Source organism: Perognathus longimembris, chromosome 11, assembly GCF_023159225.1.
Source record: "Perognathus longimembris pacificus isolate PPM17 chromosome 11, ASM2315922v1, whole genome shotgun sequence".
Lineage (NCBI taxonomy): Eukaryota > Metazoa > Chordata > Mammalia > Rodentia > Heteromyidae > Perognathus > Perognathus longimembris.
In genome coordinates, this window is record NC_063171.1 from 9,475,453 (window position 1) to 9,498,779 (window position 23,327).

At 35.9% G+C, this 23,327-nt stretch overlaps 1 protein-coding gene across 1 annotated transcript in view; it reads right to left on the reverse strand.

The window, feature by feature from the left end:
- Positions 1 to 4,425: 4,425 nt before the first annotated feature.
- The window catches only part of Rgs7 (regulator of G protein signaling 7), a 436,763-nt gene continuing 417,861 nt past the window's right edge, over positions 4,426 to 23,327 (reverse strand). The window contains exons 12-18 of the mRNA XM_048357041.1: positions 22,503 to 22,564; positions 21,232 to 21,342; positions 19,481 to 19,606; positions 13,571 to 13,757; positions 6,664 to 6,753; positions 5,228 to 5,281; positions 4,426 to 4,500 (exon numbers count right to left, since the gene is read on the reverse strand). Coding sequence (XP_048212998.1) covers positions 4,426 to 4,500; positions 5,228 to 5,281; positions 6,664 to 6,753; positions 13,571 to 13,757; positions 19,481 to 19,606; positions 21,232 to 21,342; positions 22,503 to 22,564 — 705 coding nt within the window. The remainder of the gene's footprint in view (positions 4,501 to 5,227; positions 5,282 to 6,663; positions 6,754 to 13,570; positions 13,758 to 19,480; positions 19,607 to 21,231; positions 21,343 to 22,502; positions 22,565 to 23,327) is intronic.

The window sequence follows — 23,327 nt, forward strand, 5'->3', positions numbered from 1 at the left end:
CAAGGTCTTCAGTGACCACTGTTTTCTTCAGTGTTGCTGGGTGACAGCACTGTGCAGTGCAGTGCCTTACTACGTGTGAGGGCCTGAGTTGGTTCTCCTGGTAAGGCACTAAACAGTTCAAAACCTCACTAAACAATACAAAGTTCTCTAACTTAACTCAAGTATGCCAGAACATAGGGGACAATAGAGCCAAGGACATCTTAGAGCCTCTACTGAATATTTTTTTTTGGAGGGAGGGGTGATATGAGAGTTTGAAGTCAGTGCTGCCACATGCCTCCAGCTCTGTTTTTTCACTTATTATTTTAAAGGGTCTTATTTCCTTCCCAAGATCACTGTCTGGCTACTTTAACATTCCCATTGATGCTAGGATTGAAAATGTTCACTACCAAGTACAGTTTTCCTTGGCAGAGACACAATCTTGTGAACTGTTCTGCCTGGGCTGGCCTGGAACTAACGTGTTTGAATCTCAGCCTCTCATATAGCTTGGGATGGGAAATGTATGCGACTGCACCCAGCTATATTAGTTAGAGAAGTCTCTCTTTAAGTCTTTAACCCACTTATTGAGGGGGCAGTTGTTTCTTTCAGAATTTGTTTTGGGGAAACTTATGTTTTTGAGTTCTAAGTATATTTTGGATATGAGGCTTTTGTTGTGTGGCCAGTAAAGATGTTCTCCCAGTCTGAGGGCTTTCTATTATCTTGTTAGCTGTATCATTTGCTGTGCAAAAAGCTCTGCAGTTTGATGTAATCCCATTTGTCCAACCTTTCTTTGATTTGCTATATTTCTAGGTCTTTATTAAGATAATAAAATTTCAACCCATGCCAAGGAGCCCTAGTGTTTCTTTTATTCCTTTCTGCAATGTCTTCAGGGTATCTGCTTTTACATCCAGGTCTTTGATCCATTTGGAATTGATTCTGGTGCAGGATGATATATAAGTGTCTAGCTTTACTGTTTTATAGGTGTTTAACCAATTTTGCCAGCACATTTGTTGAAGGGGCTCTCTTTCTTCCATCCTATTTTTTTTTTGTCTCCCTTATCAAAGATTAGGTGGCCATAGGTCTGTGGGTTAATTTCTGGGTCTTCAATTCTATTCCATTGGTCCTTAGGCCTTTTCTTGTGCCAGTACCAAGATGTTTTTATTACTATAGCTTTGTAATAGAGACACCTATGGTTTTACCCCTGATGTCACTGTAACTGACTTTGGTATACTGGATATTGTATGCACATTTATTGGAACTCAGGTAGGGGAACACCAAAATGGAGATGCAAAGAGTAAAAAAAGAACCAATGCAACAGCAATACTTACAAGACAATATGCTGTAAAACAATTGTACAACTCGAGGGAAGGTGGGATGGAACTGGGGAGAGGGGAAGGTGGGTGAAAAACAAAGGAAGAGGTAAAAAGTTTAATAAGAAATGTACTCATTGCCTTATGTATGTAACTGTAAACCCTCTGTACATTACTTTGAAAATAATTTTTTTTTTTACAAAATAATGAGATCTTCTGGCTTTTCTGCTCTGCTGGCCTCAAACTTTGATCTTCCTGTTTCAGCCTTCAAAATAGCTAGACTTAGGTGCTTGGAATGTTTCTGTGGATAGCTGTCTTTATTAGAATTGAGTTAAACAATACTCATAGGTAGATTAGTTTGTGTGTTCCTGGGATAAACATTCTCTATTATTTATTTAGATCTAGCTACTTTTCTATTCAAAAGATAGATTGATATACTTTCCTCTTTACACAAACTAAAGATAGGATACTAGTCATATGAATGGCTTTGATAAAAGCCATGAACTTTGATAAAAGATATTGTTTATCTGTTTCCCAACCCTTTCCCCCTTATTTCATTTGTGTATCTCCAAGGCCTGTTACAAGCATTGTAGCAATTTAGCTAATGAAGAGATGGTTTTGGATTTGATGATGATAGCAGAGGTCATTTTCACAATTAGTAAAGCCTGTAAACCTTGTCAAAGAAGAACAAAGATAACAACACAAATAACATTTCAAGGCATGAAAGGACATAGGAAACTTTGAGAGATACACCTTAACTAGGTGTGATGGGGCACACCTGTAATCTCAACAATGGAGAGTTTGAGACAAAAAGATGATAGAGAATTTAAGGCTAGCCTGGGTTACATAAACTCCATTTCAAAAAGTAAAATAAATATGTGAATAAATAATTAAATGAGTAAATGATGGATTGATGGATAGATAAGAAAATCATAGACAAGAAGCCAAGATGAGTGTATTATACCAGTCTGAGGGATCCTTATCCCACCTGTGGTGGGCTTAATCGAAAGAATAAGAGCAATCTATAAGTCCAGGTTCTAGCACTTAAGGGCTGTGGGACATGAGTGACCCTCCTCAATGTGGGAAGTGACCTTGCCTCTGTTTTCACAGTTGTACATCTGAGGAGGTGAAATGACACCTGTTTGGTTAGCTCCAAAAATTTTAATGAAGGGCTTTTGGATACTGTAAACAGTATGCATCTCTTAACTACTTCTTCAAATTACCCTCAAACATACTGACAGATGTTTATTGGTTAAGCTAATAATGATATTGGGGGAAAAAACTAGCTATACACATATATTTGACTCTAGAGTGAAAGAAAAGAAGATGCTATTCTTATGACTTAGGTTACAAAGATGACATTTTGAAGCCTGGAAATAAGCTCCCTAAAATAGGCCCAAATTGGAAAGGCACTCAAGTTAGAGAGCAAGATGTCATTGGGTGGTAGGATTTTCAACCAGTTGGGGAAATGGCCAGGAGCAGCAGGATGCACAAAATTTGGATAAGTGATCCTTAGAATTTTATATAACACCTAGATATATTTTCCAATGTTCTTATATGTAAAACTGGTAGATGAATTAATACAGTAACAGCTGCCTTATTAAAATAATTTAACTAAAGTATGGGGCAGAGCCTGGTACATGGAAAGCACTCAGAGAGCATAAGTCATTAACTCACTTTTAGTCTCAAATACTTAATTACTCATATTTTCTCTCTGTGTCTTGTAGTGGACATGGTCTATTTTTCAACTTTACTTAATTTACAAGGGCAGCTACAGGAATGCATAAAACGTTTCTGTAAACCCTAGCTTCCCTCTTTTTTCCTATCAAATTATAATGAAATTACTCATTCTTTATCTTATGTTGAAATTATTCTGTTCAACCTAAAATAATGTGATAGAGAATTTAGTATACAAATACTTAGGGTGCCTGACATAGCTGCTGACCTCAGAATCAATGCTACTTTAGAAGAATATTCTATTCTAAAGGGCAGACTCAGAGATTTATTCATGTACTTATTTCATTTCTTCAGGGTAACATTAAAGCAAAATATTCAATCAGAAAATGTCATTCTCATTTTCCTGGACAGAAAAGGATTAATGCCTTTTACAGGTTTTCTGAAAGTCATTACTATACTGTGTGTGTGTGTGTGTGTGTGTGTGTGTGTGTGTGTGTGTTTGTGTGTGAAGGACAGGCAGAGAAGGGAGACAGAGAGAGGGAGAGAAAGAAATACTCAATGTCTTTTTCCTCAGAACATCTAGTGTTAGCCTTACATTACAGAGATTTTTGCCCTGTTCATCTTATTTATATTTACTGAGAATTGCCGAAATACATAGATGTGTTTTGGGCTCTTTGTTTCTTACTGGCTCCTGGACAAGTCTTGCAGGTATTGCAACAGTACAATTTTAGGAGTTGGGAAGTCTGTCAGGCTTGGGCTGGAGGTGGAGAAGAAGTAAATCTTTTACTTCTCTTTTCCTTCTTCTGCAAATTATGTTCCTATTCTTAGTTACACAACAGAAACTTCCATTCCAATCTCAGGAATAATATTCTGTCAACATTATTAATTCAAAGCAATTCCTAAACAGCACACCAACTCTTTTCAATGTCTATGGCTACTACTTGCAGGAAATTCTTGAGGTATTATTTTAGCATTGTCTTTATCACTCCATGGTTACTTATGAGGCATAATTTAAAAATTCTATGTAGGACATTTCTATGTAGGAATTTCTTAGGGTAGAGGTCCCAATAGAGCAAATCAAAGTTCATTGAAGCCTCTAGTGTGATTAATTCCTGGAGTCTCTCATTCTCCATCTCTTTAGCTCATGAAGTAACGTTGAATGTTCAAAGTACATATTACTGCTTAAAGTCTTTTAAATACTCCATTCACAGTCATAATTCGAATGTAGAATGTGTTAGTAAGTGCTATATGAGGATTCTTGAAGAAAACTGAAAACAAAAATCATTGTCTTTTGTTGAATCCAGTTTGCTTATATTTCAACACACATAGGTTCACTTAACTGACCATCACAGCAAAAAGCCACAACACACACATACACACAGCAGCAGCATGGAGGTAACCACACAACTCAACAGACAATGCAGACAAACTTGAGTATAAACCAAGATTTTTCTACCTCTTTTCATAACAGGTTAGTGCTGGCCCTCAGTGTTGGTGTACAGTTTTTATGGCATGGGAAAATAGGGATGTTTCTGCCCTATAAAAATAAATGTGTTGAAAGCTTTAGTTTGAGCTTCCACAATGTCATAAAGTTCCAAAGGCACTGGCACAATACAAAACTCAAGAAATAAATAAAATAAAAAGAATCCCACAAACAAATATATATCACCAAAACACATGGCAAGGTGCTAAGAAAAATACTGGTAGAAGAATGACTTTTCCTAAATGAATTATGCAACAGTTTCCAACATCTTTGTAGAAAATAATAAATAACAAACATGCTAGTGCATGCCTTTGGTGCAGCATTAGCTTGCCACCAAGTACCATTCAAAATATCATTGGCATTTATCTGTTGTTAGATCATTTTCTCCCTGAAAAAGTAGAAAGCGTCAAACCTTCATTGTTCTTCATATTTTAAGCCTAAGGAAGAATTCAGGGTACAAACATAGAAATGGATGCATTATCATCAGTAAAGAAAAGGATACATGGAGTACAAATATAAAGAACATCAGATTCATTTATTCTATTTATATACTTCTTTCCAAACCTCAGTTGAATGCATTTTGTTGTTGACATACAACAACTTTCTCTGCTCTGCAAAGGCTGGGGAAGAAAGATAAGTAGGAAGCTTGAAGTTCCAGATTTGAATAGAGACAATACTTTTATATCAAAGAAAACAAGACTGAATGGAGGGATAGAACAGAGATATTGCAGTAATTTCACTGGACTTAATGATTTGTAATAGCTCAAAAAATAGAACTTACCACATTCTGTGAAAATTTCTCAAAAGATGTTCTGCGATCCATTGAATTTCCAGACTTATATGTGTGGGATGGTGTAGAATGAGAGTAATTAAGGGAAAATAGGGGTGTGGGGGAAGCAAAAAAAAAAAAAAAAAAGAAAGAAAGAAAGAAAGAAAAGAAAGAGCAGAAAAGACAGGATGATAAAATGATGCAATACTAAATCCATGCTTAAATCACAGAGCCCATAGGGGCAGGAGAACCTTCGAGGAAGGCTGCATTCACTATTTTTTTTGTTGTTGTTTCTTTTAACACTGAAAGCCCTTTTTGGGCAAACAAAAATGGTGTAATTACCAGAAAAATCAAATTAAGCAGAAATGAGGTAGCTATGTGAAGCTTTTATGTGAAAAGCCACAGCACCTAAACATTGAAAACTTTAGAGGCATAACTTCAGAATGCCTGCTTAATTTTCTGTTTGGGCAAAATTTCTATTGATAAAATCATTGCTTGTATGTAGGGCTGAGCGAGCAATGTAATAGATATTTCAGAACAAATGGAAATTCTGTCCAACACTATCCAATATCAAAGCTCTTGGTTGTAGTTATTGAACATTTGTAATTTGGCGAGAATTTTATGGCATTTCAATGAATTAAAGTTTAAATTTAAGAAGTGCCATGTGGCTGGTGGCTGCCATAGCGGACAGTGAAATCACAGATACTTGAGTATCTATTTCCAGTGGCAAAGACACTGGGCTTAAAAATATTTCATTAGCCTAAATGTATGAATTATATAAAGCTAGAGTTTGGTTTTAGATGTTCAGGGAGTTGTGACTCACTTTAACATTGAAAAATAATGAATGATATTTATCACATAAAGAGTATGTGCAATAAGGTTTTGATTATAAATATTAGTTAAATAATAAAGACTACTACAACTCTCTCAAAATGTGATTAGGTACCATTTGAGGTATATAAAATTCAGCAAAAGAATACAAAGTAATACAGAATAAAAGTCAAATAAAAGTGTCCAGAGGTAAATGATTCTATATTTGAGACAACTTTCATTATAAATGTGAGTCTCTTATTAGTTATGAACATATATTATTACCACTGTGTAAATAAGACTTTTCAAGTGTTTGATATTGTTCTTTTGTTTATTGTAATTTTCTATTGCCTTCAGAATTCCTTGAAGGGGAGGTTCCCATGAAACATGAAAACAGTGTCTCATAAGCTTTGTAAAGCATGAATACTTTCAGAAACAAAAAACAATACATAAGCAATCAAAACAAAACAAAACAAAACAAAAAACAACTTAAATGTCTCTTACAAAATGGAAGACTTGGGAGAGGATCTTGACGTATGCACACTCACCATTTGCATTTTTTCAATACCTTGAACCAAGAAGTGGTAATTACTCCGAGTCTAAAAACGGGGTCAAAAAAAGTCACAAAGAACAAATACCTTTTTCTTTGCCTGTAGGAGCTCCTGATAGGCACTCGATCTTATAAAACGTGGATAGGAGTCACTTTTCATCAGCTTGTAAATATGCTCCTAGAAAGAAATGTTTGAAGGGCACCTTTATTATTTCTCAGAAAAAATAAAATACTTTAATAAGAACTCCACATTCAGTTAAAGAACAAATCTAGTAGCAACGAAAATATTATGATAATACTAATGAGACTATTCTATGTTACAGAATATTTACATCTTCCAATGCCTATTTCATTCATAGATCACTACTTAAATTGGTTTGGAAGCTACTGAGGAGGAAAATCTCATCCAGCCATACTTTTAATGAAATTTGATGAATGGGATGGCATAAAATAATTTAAGTCAATTTCAAACAGATTTATATAGAATACTTGAGAGTATAAAAAAACCTGCTAGTTCTGTTATTCTGAAAGTGGGTGACATGGTGTCCAGAGTACCACCCATCCTGGACAGGCTGCCTAGAGGGTGCAGGTAACTCAGGAGACTCCTATCCTTAGGATAAATGACATGGACATTTATCATCCATACAATACTTGGGGTCAGAGAACGAGTCTGAAAACAAATGTTATGATACATCATTACTAAATCTCCAAATCGAGAGTTTTTTCCTCCATAGGGTGACACAGTAGGTAGACATAAAATATACAGGTTTAGGCTAGTCACAGCAGAGGATCCCAAGAGCCAATAACTATACCCTTATGAACACATAAAATGATACTAAGTGAAATGAACTCCATGTTATAGAAACAATTGTTATTACTTTCAACATGTGATGTGAAACTGTAGCTTCTATTGTTGGTGACCCTCTTGTATCCCCTTCCTGTGGTTGTACCTGCACTATCTCTGTATCTTATCTGAGTACATTGGAAACTGTGTATACTGGTATTAGAACTAGGAAACTGAAAGGGAATACCAAAATCGAGAGGCACAGGGTAAAAAGACAAACGACTACAAAAGCAATACTTGCAAAACTGTTTTGTGTAAGTGAACTGAACACCTCCGTGGGGGGGGGGGGAGGGAATTGGGGAGGAGGGAGGGAGGTATGAGGGACAAGGTAACAAACTGTACAAGAAATGTATCCAATGCCTAATGTATGAAACTGTAACCTCTCTGTACATCAGTTTGACAATAAAAAATTTTTTAAAAAGAGAGAAAAAAATAATATCCAGTCCTAATGTGTCTCCCATGTTTTATCCCTAAACTATGCAGCTTTTCATTCACACTCATCTATCTATCTATCTATCTATCTATCTATCTATCTATCTATCTATCTATCTATCTATTATTTATCTACATAGAATACAAATATCTATATAACTATGCATATGTATGTATATGTATATATCTGTATACATAATCTATATACATCAATCCTGAGGCTTGAACTCAGGGACTGGGCTCTGTTCCTAAGCTTTTCTGTCCAAGGCTATCACTCTACCATTTGATACAGCTCCATTTCTGGCTTTTTTTTTTCTTTATTTTCAAAGTGAAGTACAGAGAGGTTACAGTTTCATATGTATGGCAAGTACATTCCTTATCCAAGTTGTTATCTCCTCACTCATTTTCCCCCTCCCCACTTCCCTTGCCCCTATGAGTTGTACAGTTGGTTTACACCAATTGGTTTTATATATATTGCTATTGCAATGGTTTGTCTTTTTATCCTTTGTCTCTTGATTTTGGTATTCCCTTTCCCTTCCCTAGTTCCAATACATGTATATACAGTATCCAGGGTACTAAGATCAGTTGCAGTGATAGCAGGGATAAAACCATGGTAAGGGAAAACAAGAGGAAAAGAAAAAAAGGTTATGATTTCACATGTTGAAAATAACTACAACAATGATATACCACTTGTTTCCATAGCATAGAGTTCATTTCACTTAGCATCATCTTATGTGTTCATATGGGCATAGCTACTAGGCTATTGTGCTCTCTGCTATGACATGTACTATTTATTCCCTATGAGGGAAACCATGGGCTAAAGACCTAAACAGAGACTTCTCTTAAGAGGAAATGAGAATGGCCAAGAGATACATGAAGAAGTGCTCTACACATCACTGGCCATAAAAGAAATGCAAATCAAAACAACACTCATTGAGATTCCACCTCACCCCAGTAAGAATGTCCATTATCAGGAAAAGCAATAATAACAAATGCTGGAGTGGATGTGGCCACAAAGGGAACTGTATTACATTGTTGGTGGGAATGTAAACTTGTTCACCCACTCTGGAAAACAGTATGGAGGTCTCTCAGAAGGCTAAACATAGAGCTCCCCTATGACCCAGCAGCCCCACTTCTGGGCTTCTACCCCAAAGATTACAAGCAAGACCACACTAAAGCCACCAGCACGACTATGCTCATCTCAGCACAATTTGTCATTGCTGAAATATGGAACCAACCCAGATGCCCCTCAGCTGATGAGTGGATCAAGAAAATGTGGTACATATACACAATGGAATCCTATACCTCTATCAGAAAGAATGACACTGCCCCATTGGTAAAGAAATGGAAGGACTTGGAAAAAATCATAAGTGAAGTGAGCCAGACCCAAAGAAACGTTTACGGCTTATTAAATGTTAATTGGAGTTAAGAGTCTCACAGACTTTTCTATCCAGGCTGACTTCCAAGCACAATCCTCAGACCTCAATCTCCTAAGTAACTAGGATTACAGGCAAGAGCCCACTGGCACCACCTAGCTGTTTCTTTTTCTTCTTTTTTTTTTAACTGTATTTTTAAAATTATCCTTAAATAGTTGTTCAAAGGAGTTGCCATTTCAACAAAGCAGTTCATGAATACAATGCACATTGATCAGTGTCACCCCTTTCAACATTCTCACCACTTTCTAATGCAACCCTTCCCTTAATTTTGTAGTATATAGAACAAATTGTTGACTTTTTATTTTTTTAATCAAACCCAGTGCTTAGGTAAGTGCTCTATCACAAAGTTACAACCAAGTCTGTATTCTGTTTTAATGATCAGTGTCGCTAGACAAAGAATTCAAACAAGTAAACAATGTATTATCAGAGACTGTCTTGATTTAGTCCCAGTGATTCTCCTCAGTCCTTCTGGTCCAGTGAAATACCAGTTGAATATAGGAATTCGAACTATTTTACAATAGGTTGGGTTTCCCAGTCTCTTCGTGTTCGAAAAAAATATGTAATTTAAGAAATGACTGTTCATCTTACACACTCCAGTAATAATCTATTGAATCCATTTAATGATATTGAATAAACTCCAAGAATGAATTCAGGGTTGAGCTGTAAGAATAGGATAAGCAACATTTATAAACATTTTCTAGTTATTACAAATGAGGGAATCCAGGAAATCTGTTTCTTTGGGTCTGACTTGCTTCACAAAGCATATTTTTGTCCAAGTCTTTCCATTTCTTTATGAATGGGGCAATGTCATTCTTTATGATGGAAACATAGAATTCCATTGTCTATATATACCACATTTTCTTGATCCATTCATCCACTGAGGGGCATCTGGTTTGATTCCCTATCTTAGCTATGGTAAACAATTCTACAGTGAACATGGTTATGCAGGTGACATTAGTGTGGGCTGGTTTGTGGTCAGTTGGATAAATGCCCAGGATTGGGATTGCTGGGTCATAAGGATGTTCTATGTTTAGTCTTTTGAAGAACCTCCATACTGCTTTCCAGAGTGGTTGAACAAGTTTACATTCCCACTAACACTGCAGTGGTGTTACATTTTGGCCAAATCCCAGCCAGCATCTGTTGTTATTAAATTTCTTGATAATGGCCATTCTAACTGGGGTGAGGTAGAATCCAAATGTTGTTTTTATTTTCCTTTTTTTTAATGGTCAGAGATGTTGAACATTTCTTCATGTGTCTAATGGCCATTCTTATTACTTCTTCAGAGAAGTGTCTCTTTAAGTCTTTAGCCCACATATTAATTGGGTTGTTGTTTCTTTGAGGATTTGTTTTGGGCTGTTTAATTTTCCAGTATACAATAAGAGACAAATATAATTACTATTGGACACAGTTAATTAAATAGCACTCTAAGCATTTGACACTGAGAACAAAGGAGGATATTTTTAGGTGAAGATCACCATGGCCCAATATCTACGTGCATATGACCATATAAAATGATGCTTATCAATATGAACTTCTAGAAATTGAAACAAGAGGCAATTTTATTGTAGTGTTTGAAGTTGTTCCTTTTTAAAATTCTTTGGTTTATTTCCTATTGTCACTGTTTTTTTAAATTTCTATACCCTTGTATATAAGTATATGTTTGTATATAAGTTTATCTGACTTAGGGAATTGAAGGGAAATCACAGAAACGATGGGACAAAGGGTGAGCCAGTTCAACAGTGATACTCATTAGATACTATGTTGGAAACTTTACAACTTGGGGAGAAGGGGCTTGGGTGAAGAAAATGGGAGAAAATGAGGGAGGTGGTAACACTGTTAAAAATAATGTACTCGTTACATAACTTATGTAATTGTAATCCCACTTTACATCATTTTTACAATAAAATTTTAATTTGAAAAGGTATAATAAGATAAATTTGAGAATACATCAAAATGCACTTTAAAGTTGGAACAGTATTTGGTTTTGGAGTTGAACATATTAGTATTTGTATCCTCTCTTGCTTAAGATCTACCAATTGCATGAAATATAAATTCAAATCCATCTATTTAATTCTGATTTATTAAATTGCATGTATTTTTGTGCCACTTCTGGGACTAGAGCTGCTCAAGTTTGGTGCTCTACCACTGAGTCACACCTCCAACTTGAGCTTTTTGCTGCTTTCCTGGACATAAATGTCTCATGGAATTTCCTGTTAAGGCTTGCTTCAAACCAATATCCTCAAATCTCATCCTCCTGCTTAGGTGGATTATAGCTGTGAGCCTCCAGCTCTCAGCAAAATAGCATTTTTGTGAAGAAGAAGAAATATGAAGCTGAGTTTGAGTATGCACAGTGGTTGAACAGACTTGTATATATGACAGAGACTCTTCAAGTGGTTGGCCTATGATAGCTTGTTTAATCCTTGCAAAACACCAAATGGCTAGTAACCATTGCTATCTTTAGTTTAGATTAAGAACTATATGATATGCAGAAAAATGCAAGCTCAGTTCAGGTCCCAGGCTATTCAACTCCAGATCCCTCATTTTTAACCATTTCTTTGCACTTGGCTCAAAGACAAAATGGCAAGGATTTGTACTAGTGTATCGATGAAGATAGAGTAAAAAAAAAAAAAAAACTATAAGAAATTGAAGATAATTGTCTGAGTTTAATTGAAAGCCAAAGAAAGTCTAAAAGCCAGTGATAGTATTTTCTATTGAAAAATACACATTTTCATTCCATGGGAGACATTATTAAGAAAGAATATTTTTCAGTGACATAAGAAAATGTTCACTTTAAAAATTCAAGAAGGACATTCTGAATGTTTTCTGAAATTTGCAGACTCTAAAACTATGGTAGCATTTGATCTGGCATTCAAAGAAAAATACTCTGGTGGTGACTTGAGCAACAGACTCAAGTTTTCATTCAGCACTGCCTCTGTAAATGTAATTACTTCTACATAGGAGGCCAAGGCTGGGCCACAGGGAGTGAATGCCTGCTTAAGCTGGTAAAATCTTTGTTAACTTTTCAACAAGCCAAGAAGAAAGGCATTTTCTACCAAGTGTAGAAGTAAGAAAGAACATTTGTGTATCTCATGCTTGACCATGAGTTTTGTTTTTTAGTCCTGCTGTTATTTAAAACAAAGTACTTTTAGAGTTACTTCTCTAAAAGAAATTCAATGAACTATGAAGAATGAAAGTCTCAGCTGGATACTGGTGGCTCATGCCTGTAATCCTAGATATGCAGGGAACTGAGATCTGAGGATTCTTGTCTGAAGCAAGTCAGGTAAGAAAGTTCACAAGACTATTATCTCCAATTAACTATCATAAAAGCCAGAAGAGGAGCTGTGGCTCATATGATAAAGTGATAGCCTTGAGCATAAAAGTTCAGGGAGAGGACACAGGCCCTGAGTACAAACCCCAGGACAGTAAAACACAAAAATAAAAAGCTACTCTGACTATATCATAAGGAAGTAATACTTTCTCATTGAATGTTTATTTTTCATCTTTAATGTCAATGTTTTTCTAGTGATTGCAGAAATTCTAATTTTTTTCTAAGAAGGCAATTAAGGTTCAGTTTGAGAAAAAAAAACACTAAAAATTTGTCTTGGGAAATCAAAATTCATTTCTACTTTTTTCATTCTGAAGAAAAAAATTCACTTGAAATATTATGTCTGAAAACATTTATTTCATTTATCCAGTAGAGATAAAGCTCATTTGAGTCAGACAGGACTTCAAGCTAATTTAATCCTGACAATTTAATACCAATGAATGCCAGGATGATAGAATCTCCAAGATTAGAGATACACATAATTGTGTTTCTAAGGTGAGGACATCACTAATGTGCGCTCACATAATTGCATGTCAAGCAGAGAAAAATATAAAGCACCAAAAGTTTTCACATATTTCTAATAGGCATTTTCTTAAAATTTACATGCAAAAACATTCAATTTGTAAACGATTCCAAGAAAAACAAAGGAGGAGGTAACAAGTTTGATAAGAAATGTACTCATTGCCTTATGTATGTAATTGCAAACCCTCTGTACATTACTTCTACAATAAAAAAATAATAATTAAATAAAAGATTCCCAGGCTTCATAAGATTAATTTTGAAGGATATTTTCTTATTTTCTAGTTCACAAGATTAACTTTGAAGGATATTTTCTTATTTTCTAGTTGCCTGAAGTAACTGTAAATAGCTGCCAGTGATAATGAAACTAAAGGTAAAACTTCACAGCAGTCCACATCTCAGGAGCACAAATTGGGATGAGGCCCATCCATGCACTTACCTGAGCATCTTCAAATGTGTACCGTCCCGGTTCCTTCACATTCTGTGTTGTCTTGTCATAACTTTTAGAATCCAAGTTAATGGCACTGGGAGCTCCAGGAGCCAGAAATTCCTGCCATATTTCCTGAACTCGAGAGGGCACTTCTCGAATAGGCCTTTTCTTGAGATCCTCCACTGCTAGCCAGAATCTACATAAAAGCCAAAGGTTTCTAATGTGAAAATTCCTGTAATGTGAGTCATTTGCAATACATTACAGTACACAACAGCTTGTTCAGATTCTCTGAGAGCTATATTAGCTACTTTCCTCATTAGTAGTGTTCAAAGGCAAAAAAAAATTCTTGGGAAGGAAATATTGTAAAACACCATTTTAATTGGATGTTATTAAATGCAGTTCTGCCAGAGTCCTGAACTTAGAGGATCCTAATTTTATTGAAACCAAATAGCACTGCCAGAAGGGAAGAGGAGCACTGGGCATGTGAGCACTTGCCTGTTGTCCCAGACCTTTAGAGGCTGAGGCAGCAGGATTTTGAGTTCAAGTCCAGGCCAGGCTATGTAGTAAGACTCTTACCACCACAACAAAATCAAGAACAAGAAAAGAAGTTGGGATGGAATGAATGGCATGGGAATAGAGATTCTAATGGAGAAGATAAAGTAATGTCCCATTTTTTACTCCTTGGGTCTTTAATTCATTGGGTTATGGAGAAAGAAGCAAATAACCTATGAGTCTGCAGAAGCAGAAACTCTACCTGGTAAGAGAGTTATCTCAGTGCTTTCCTAGAACTAAAAGAGTCTTGAATTCAGAATCAGAAAATGTTTTTGTTGGAAAATATCAGGGCAATGAATGATTTCAAGTATGAATACTTTTAAGTATTGGGAGCATGAGGGAGTAATAGAAACAGGAACTGTTCACCTGTTGTTGGTTAAACCTATATTTACAATGGTATCATACTAACTCAGAAGCTACAGAAAACACATACTTATTTAATTATTTTAAAAATATACTTAGACATAGATTATATGTGCTGAAAAAATACTGGAATGATGGTGGATCAGTAGTAGCAAACAGTATAGTATATAAAAGAACCACATTATCTCATGGATTTATTTTTTAAAATTTAGCTCTAGGTTACTTGCGTTTGTTAGATCGCTAGAAATAATGTTGTGAAGATAAATATTTCAAATATGATTCTTGGGGCTCGGAATGTGGCTTAGAGGTAGAGTGCTTCCTTAGAATGTACAAAGCCCTGGGTTCGATTCCTCAGCAACATAAACAGAAAAGGCCGGAAGTGGTGCCATGGCTCAAGAGGTAGAGTGCTACTCTTGAGCACAAAGAAGCCAGGGACAGTGCTCAGGCTCTGAGGCTTTGAGTCAAAGTGCCAGGACTGCCCCCCCATATATATATTCTTCATGAAACTCCCATGCAAAAATTTAAATGTACAAAACATTTACAGGCTTTATGAAATTATTTACTTTGGAGAGTTTTTTGTTCTTTTCTAGATTAATGGAAGTTACCTTAACTAAATTCAGTTACCTAAACACAGAATTTATAAATAGAAAAGGCAACCCTACATGGAAAAAGAACTGCTGTGTCTACTTATCCTTGGCAGGTGACAATAATGACTTCTGTAATTGTAGGTACGTGAGGATGGAGAGGATGACAGAGAGGTTAAAGAACAGAAGCTATTAAAGTGAACAGTAGTACTTTGGAATTGTACTTGGAATTGTATGGAAGGTAAGAAAGCACTTGATCCAGAGCCAGAATATCAAATTCTACTCAGTCTAGTGATTTTCCAGTTCCAATTGTATTTTTCTATAGCTATTTGTGATGTTGCACAATCCACTTTGGAAAAAGCCATCAACATAAAACTACCAATACTACTTTCAGAAGGAAAAAAAAAAAGACTCAAGACCACGCCTTCTAAAGCACTGACTCAGACTTTATGGACCCTAGCAGAAACATCAAGTGCAATCTAAGGCTGCATGAAGGTTTTAACTTATGCACATTCAAATCATTCCACCATGCTTTCAACACATTGACAGCCAGAAAGTCCTGGTTCTCAAAGAACTAACCGAGAGAAGATCCAGCATTTAAATGACTCCAAATGCCAAGAAGTTCAGTTCTCTAGGAAGCCTACACTACACAGTCTTGGAATTAAAGCAAGAAAGCACCTTAAATGTATTATCAGAAAAAGGAGTCCTTATGCAAGAACATCTGAAATGAAATGAGATTGGAAATAAGGATAAACTATCAAAGAGCTAAGAAGTTCGCATGAAAACTTACACTCATGAGTGTGTGAATGCATGCAACCTCCACACAAACTCAATAGTTTACAAAAAGGGAAAGTGAAGATGTAAAGATGAAGCAACTTATTCAAGGTTGCCCATTGTTAGTGCCTTGGGACACTGGTGGGAGATGACATGCTCATCATCAAACTGCCTCCATAGCAACAGAGTTACCTTCCTCATCCTCACTATCACTGCCACAGCTGGAATATCTTAGCAGAATGGAAAGGGCTCTAGTTAAAATGCCATTGTCTTTACTTAATTCTAATAAACATATGGAAACTTCTCAGTGACAATGATAATAAGGAATACATGGAAACTTCTCAATGAGTCCCAATTTCCTCCTATGTAAAATCTACTGATAACCCTGGCTCACTGGAGTTCCACTGGGTTAAAGATATGTAAAGGTTACTACAAGGTATCTGGCATACTCTTAGGAACTCAAGGATAATACACATGCTATTATTATATTTACTTAGTACTGGATGTATGCAAAGTGCTCTGTCTAAAAACAGAATGAGCAAAACCACATCACTGGAGAGCCACGGGACATTGAAGGAATAAGTACTTTGAGATAAACAGTGTCTCCTATTTCTTTTCCTGTCCTGATGTTTGAAGAAATGCTCACATGAGCACCCCACTCCCAGCAATAGTAGGTACTTCCAAGGCTGCTACTTCTTAGACACAATGCACTGAGAGTTATTCAAGTAGAATTCACAGCCCTACTGAATAACTGGACCATTTCGTCTTCCTAGGGTAAGATACAGATATGTAGGTGAAAGTGGATGGGGTGGACAGAACCTGAGTACTGTCACTTAGAGGGAGTCACTTAGTGGTGATCTGACCTCTCACACAAGGTAGCCACCTGTGTCAGATATTCCGCTTATCTATAAAAAGGCATTAAAATTTACAGTGCTTATTTGTTGTGATACATAGATTTGTGACAGTCTGAAATAATGAAGCCAATACTGCTATAAAGAGTCCACAGCTGTCAAACAGAAGTAGTATGAAGCATACTCTGCAGTGTATTTGCTATGGAAATTCTCTCTATAGTTATATTTTCTTATGATTTATCTATCTACATTTAATAAGGAAATGTGGTAAGCACAGAAAAGAAATAAATATATGTGTGTTTTTATACATATGTAAAATATCTATTTTTTTTGTCAATACTTGAACTCAGGGCCTTATACTTGGTAGGCATGTGCTCTTCCATTTCAGTCACCCTATCCCTTTTAAAGCTATTTTTTAGACAGGGTCTCATGTTTTTGTTCAGGCCAGCCTTAGACCATAATCCTACTACCTATACCTCCCACATAGCTGAGATTATGGGCATAAGCTCCCATGTCTGGCCCTCTGATATTTTCATACTCAGCAGGGACACTACTATAGCATGGAATTAACATAGCAACTAGTTCATCCAAACAAGAATTATTGGTGATTCAACTCATACAGGTAAATGGTACAAGCTACTCTATTTTCTCTAAAATTTTCTTTCTCTTTGTTTTCCCCTTGTTATTGTCTTCTGATGACCAGTTCTGGCAAGACATTTCTACTGTTATACCATTGCTAATCTCTCTCTCTGAGTGTATATGTACAGCTACCTAAATACCCATCACTTTGTATTGTGACTTGTTTTCTTGTCTATATACACCACTGGAGAGAAAAAGCATTTTTATTTAGTTAAGTGGGGTTCATTGCTCATTTATTTCCCCTTTGTGAAATGTAAGCTGTAAATATCTTTTCAAAATCTTGCACAATGAGAGGAAAATCCAGCTTCATTTCACCAACATGCCCAAAATGCATCTTTTATGTTTGCTTTATTTTTAATATATTTTTGCACTCAATTATTGATGGTATGACTTCAATGTAAAAATGCTAATTAATCCAATCAAAATTCTCAGCACTTTTAAGTCCTGTAAAAGCCTCACCAGAAATGGATCTCATAAACCTGAAAGAGAATAGAAAGCTGCATTCTCTAAATTCATGACAAGTAGAGTAAAAATTAAAGCATTCAGACTTTGCTTGTGGTCACCCTGCCTTATCCTTGAGACATTTGTCAGCCTTCTTTATATTTCTGAATGATTTGATACAGGTATCTGTTAAGCCTCCTGTAAAGAATGTGACTGTTTAGTTTCCATGGCTATTTATAATGTTTTTTGTCAGTCCTGGGGCTTGAACTCAGGGCCTGGCTGCTAATCCTGAGCTCTTTTGCTCAAGGCTAGCTCCCAACCACTTTGAGATACAATATCACTTCTGGTTGTCTGGTGGTTAATTGGAGACAGGAGTTTCACATAGGGCTGGCTTTGAACTGCGACCCTCAGATCTGAGCCTCTTGAAGTGTCTGGCAAAATTAATTAATTCCGAGACCTTTCTGTAAAGATCTTCACAGGACACAACAAACCAAGGAAAAGAGAAAACTGGGTATCAGATTCCAATAGGATAATGAATGAAAGACCTCAATGAACAATAGTTTCATTTATTGAAAAATTACCATTCACTTCTATGATCTTACATAGTTATTAAAATCCATAATGTTGCCCCACATATTATGATGTTATTTCCAAGTGTCCCTTTAAATGTTAGAAGATTTCAGAAGTCTATAAAGCTGGGGTGGTGAACTGATGGGTTATCTTTTCCTCTCTAATAGCTCAAGGCAGAACTGCTCTCAGAGGCTCTCCTGCTGTATTTAAATGTGAGAATAAATGAGTTTCCCCTTGAGTTTTGTATCAAGATCTTGAGTGTAGCTGTCCACTGTCAGTCTTCCTGGAGAAATGACATTTGAGGTTGGTTAATATTTATAATAGGTTATCATGTAATTTAACTACACAAGTTCTGTCATTTTCCACTTTGATAAACCGAGAGCTCTGTTTCTCAAGCATTTCTAAAGCACTATGTTTATATTGTTAAAAACTTGAATGATGAGTGGCTCACTCTTAGAAACCTAGCTCTTCAGGAGGCTGAGATCTGAGGATCAGGGTTTGAAGCCAATGTGGGTAGGCAAATATGATGCATAGTTCCAATTAATCAACAAATTTGGAAGAGCCATATAGTTCAATTTGTACAGCATCAGACTTGAAAGAAAAAGATAAGGGAGAATGCAGCCCTTGAGTTCAAGCCCCAGTACCAACCAAAAGAGGCAGCATAAAAAGCAATTATCACCAGGTGCCAGAGGCTCATGTCTGTAATCCTAGCTACTCAGGAAGTTGAGATCTGAGGATTAAGGCTCAAAACAGTGAGGACAGGAAAGTCCATGAGACTCGCTTCTTCAATTAACAGCCAAAAAGCTAGAAATAGAGCTGTGCCTCAAGTGGTAGAGAACTATTTTTAAACAAAAAATAGCTAAGGTACAGTGCTCAGGCCCTAATTTCAAGCCCTAGTATTGGCATGAAATAAACAAACAAACAAACAAACATACATACATACATACATACCGATGATGGTAAAGAATCAATAACATTGAATAACCTTTGTCCTGATGATCTGTTTTTCCTTCCATTTGGTGAACAAATGTAATGAGGTTATAACAGCAATATGCTATTGGTAGAATAGTGGATCTATTTGAGGTCCAAAGAAAACAACCATGTTGCCCAGGCTTAAAGCATAAGAACTAAACACCGTGTCTTACCTCAAGTTTTCTGAACTGAATTCTGACTCTAGAAATTTAAGGAATTGCTCTCTCCCAACTGAGTCTTTCAACGCCTCATCCATGCCAAAGCCCCATCTCTTTACCCTCTGTTGGCTCGGTTCTTTGCTACAGGAGAGAAAAAATATATATTCCTTTCACTGCCACTCTTATTTTCTGTATACTTTCTTTTCAGAGTCATATCTTAAAGTTCCTCTTGTTCGTTTTCAAAAAATCAATATATCTCTGATAAACTGTTCTTCAGGAAACGTAAGTTGAATAAATAACTAACTTTTATAATTAGATGCTAAATGGCCAGAGTCTAGTTGTCAATGTGCTAAGTGGTCCGAATGAATGATCTTCATTTATTCATGGGTTCAGTGCTATTAATCTTTTCATTTTATACATGAGGAAACTGAGGCACAAAGAGAGTTATAACTTGCCAATGTCCCACAAGTAATAAAAGGCAAAGACCTAGAAATGGATGGAGTCTTAAATACTATACAATGCATTTTCATGGTAGGAAGTTACACTGGGAAAGATGTATTGACAACCAAAACCTCCAAAAGTAATTTATGACTAATTCTTGGCAAATCATAACCTTTGGGGATATTAGCTTCGTTATAGATGAAATTCTCTGGTTTTATCAAGTGTTTGACATCTCTTACATGATATGAAAGAAAAAGACAGTCACAAACATACTCTTGGAAGTGCTACAGACCACTGATCCTGCTTGTAAAGAGACGTGCAGGACCTTCTAATGACTCCATAATGTTCTTCCTAGAGTGCTCATCAAAGAAGCTGAGAGGCCTTGCTTATGCTCTAGTTTTTGAAAGTTAGTTCTCCTAGTGTTTATGGTAAGCTCACTTGATTTTAAAATTGAATGCATAAAAATGTACTTTATTGGTCTTAAGTAAGTATGGAGTTAGCATTCATTTTACTTGAATATGTGAGCCTTTGAAGAGCTGAATTCTAAGAACTGAAGATCTAAACCCTGACCAACTCACCTTGAAATTGTCACTTCTAATTTTAGGTCAGTATTATCAGAAATAAACCTCTGTTTCTAAAATTAATTTTTTAAAATTTCATACTAATACATAAGAACATGAAAGTGCACATGTCTGCACACATGTATATGTATGTATAAATATGTATATATATACTTATATGGAATATCATGTGATGTTTTGGTAACACGTATAATATCTACAACACGATGCCTATGTCTCCTCAAACATCCTATGTTTATAGTCAAAGGCCTTCAGAATTACTTCTTCTAGCGTTTTTTAACTACACAGGCCAGTTACCTGTAGTCACCTTACTGCTCAGTGGTATACCAGAATTTCCTACTCCCATCTAAGTATGACTTAGTATCATTGGTCAGTCTCGCTCTTTGCCTCCCTCCCTCCACAGCAACTGATTAGCACTATTATACTACTGAGATCAATTTTTTTATATTTTATGAGATCACGGGATACTTTTGTTTCTGTGCCTGGATTATTTTACCAAACATAATGATCACTAGTTCCATATATGTTGTCATAAATAATAAGATTACATCTTTTTATAGATTAAGTATTCATACAAAACAAATGCCTGTTACAAAAGCCATTACTTTGAGCAAGAATGTGAAATCCTAGACAATGAAGATAAAGAGTAAAGTCATCTTTAGAAGGAACTAGCTACAAGATTCTTATTTCATCCAATCTCTAAAATAAATGAAAGATTTGAAATGAAGAAAAACACTCACTTACCTTGCCTCAAGTTCCCAGAAAGTAGTGTCATCTGACAGCCATGGGTTTGAAGGGTCAGGTGGAACAAGAAATGGATCATATTCTACATATTGTTCCGTATAACTGAGTAGACTAGGGAGAAAAAAAAAAAGACCCAGACATTTCCACCTTCCTGAATTTTCTACCTGAAGATAATTTCAGAAATGAGATTCAAAGTAATAAAAAGCCTCTGTCCAGGGAATCCATTAATGCAACAACTTAGGATTTAGGCATTTTGGTGATGGCATTTGCCTCCCATGTCTGAAATATGAGATCAACACTCCTTAGGTCTATAGGAGGTGACCTTGGGGAAGTTGGCTTATGAAGGGCAGTGCTAAGTCACTTTAGTCCTTGTTCTGGCACTTGGTTTGCCCAGTGGATGTTAGACAATTTGCAGAAAGGATTAAGTGGGAAATTTGCTCAAAAGTATATATAAGTATTAGGTAAAATATAGGTGCTTTTCAATCTATATTTAAGAACAAAGGGAGAATGAAAAGGTTAGAGGGGCAAGATTTGACAGTGTGCCCAAATAAAGAAAATGAATCTTACTAAGATCAGTTTTAAATGAAGACAAGGCAAATCTAAAATCTAAGTTTAATATAGATTCTTAAGGTAGGCAATAGCAGATTATTAATGTGGAAATGAATTTACAGTTTCATCACTGGTTCACCAAAATGTATCCAGTAAATTAAATTGCATATCTTCCAGCAGAAGTGAGAAGATTTCAGTCCTTTGATTTCTTGTCTGTACCTGGTTCTGGGCTGTGTAAGGATACAATTTCTAGGGATTTAGGACAATGATGATCATGCTGCCCTTTCAACCAGAGCACAAGAGTTCTTTACAAAGATCTTTATATATGCCAGGTGCCAATGCCTCATACCTATAATCCTAGTTACTAAGGAAACTGAGACCTAAGAATCATGGCTCAAAACCAGCCCAGGGAAAAAAGTCTATGAGATCCTTATCTCTAAGTAACCACCTAAACTCCTGAACTAGAGCTGTGGCTCAAGTGGTAGAGTGCCTTGAGCAAAAAGCTAAAGGACAGCACTCAGACTCTGAGTACAAGTCAAAGAAATAGTGTCTTGCTCTCACCTACAAAAAAATTCATTATGTGCAAAAGGGAAAAATAAGACAGCATATTTAGAGAATTTCAATTATTTATTACAGCCCCAACTGTAAGCATCCTCTTGCCATTTCTAACAAATTTGTGTCACAGCATTTTAAAATTCACATTGACATCATAAAATACTTACCTATCAGCGACTTTTGACATTTTTAACCGGTGTCTATCTAACTGTATTTGCCAATATTTTATCTGTAAAGAGGGTTAGAGAAGTAGTTACATAAATAATGACATCACAAGTTTCAAATCTGATTTGCAGTAAAGTGCAAGCTAAAAATAAAAAAAAATCAAAGCAGAAGGCTTTGAGTTAACAGAAAATGAATATCCATTTGAATGTAAAAACAATATACCTTTGAAATAGAAATGAGTGAACATTGTATTTACTTTGTCAAAATAAAACTTCAATGAAAAATGTTATGGAGATTTAAAATATCCATTCACTGTGAGTAATGAAATCCAGAGTCACATTTCTCCATAAGTATTTCATTCAGAAATGAACGTATGTGCTTTAAAACTCATATTGTCCACTCATAACTAGAGCTCAAATGGACACAAACACATGGGAAACTTTAGCCTAGAATCTCTGTGCATTTACTTTTCCTTCAGGATGATTATAAACATACTAGAAAAGTGAAAATAAGTCACAACCCAATAAAATATTAGGAAATAAAAAGTAAAAAGGAGGGGGTAGGGGGCGCGGGCTAGCCCTTGAATTATACCAACAAAGAGGTTTAACTAGTATTTCATGAGACATTATTGTGTGCTTTGAAATACTTCTTGAAGCCAATTAGACTAAAAAAAGAGAAGCTATATATATATATATATATATATATATATATATATATATACTGTATACTATGATTGATAAAGAAAACCTTCTTTACTGTAGCAACAGGGGTAAGTACAATTGTGGCATCAAATCACAGCCTTGTATGTGAAAATGTGGCGCTACTGC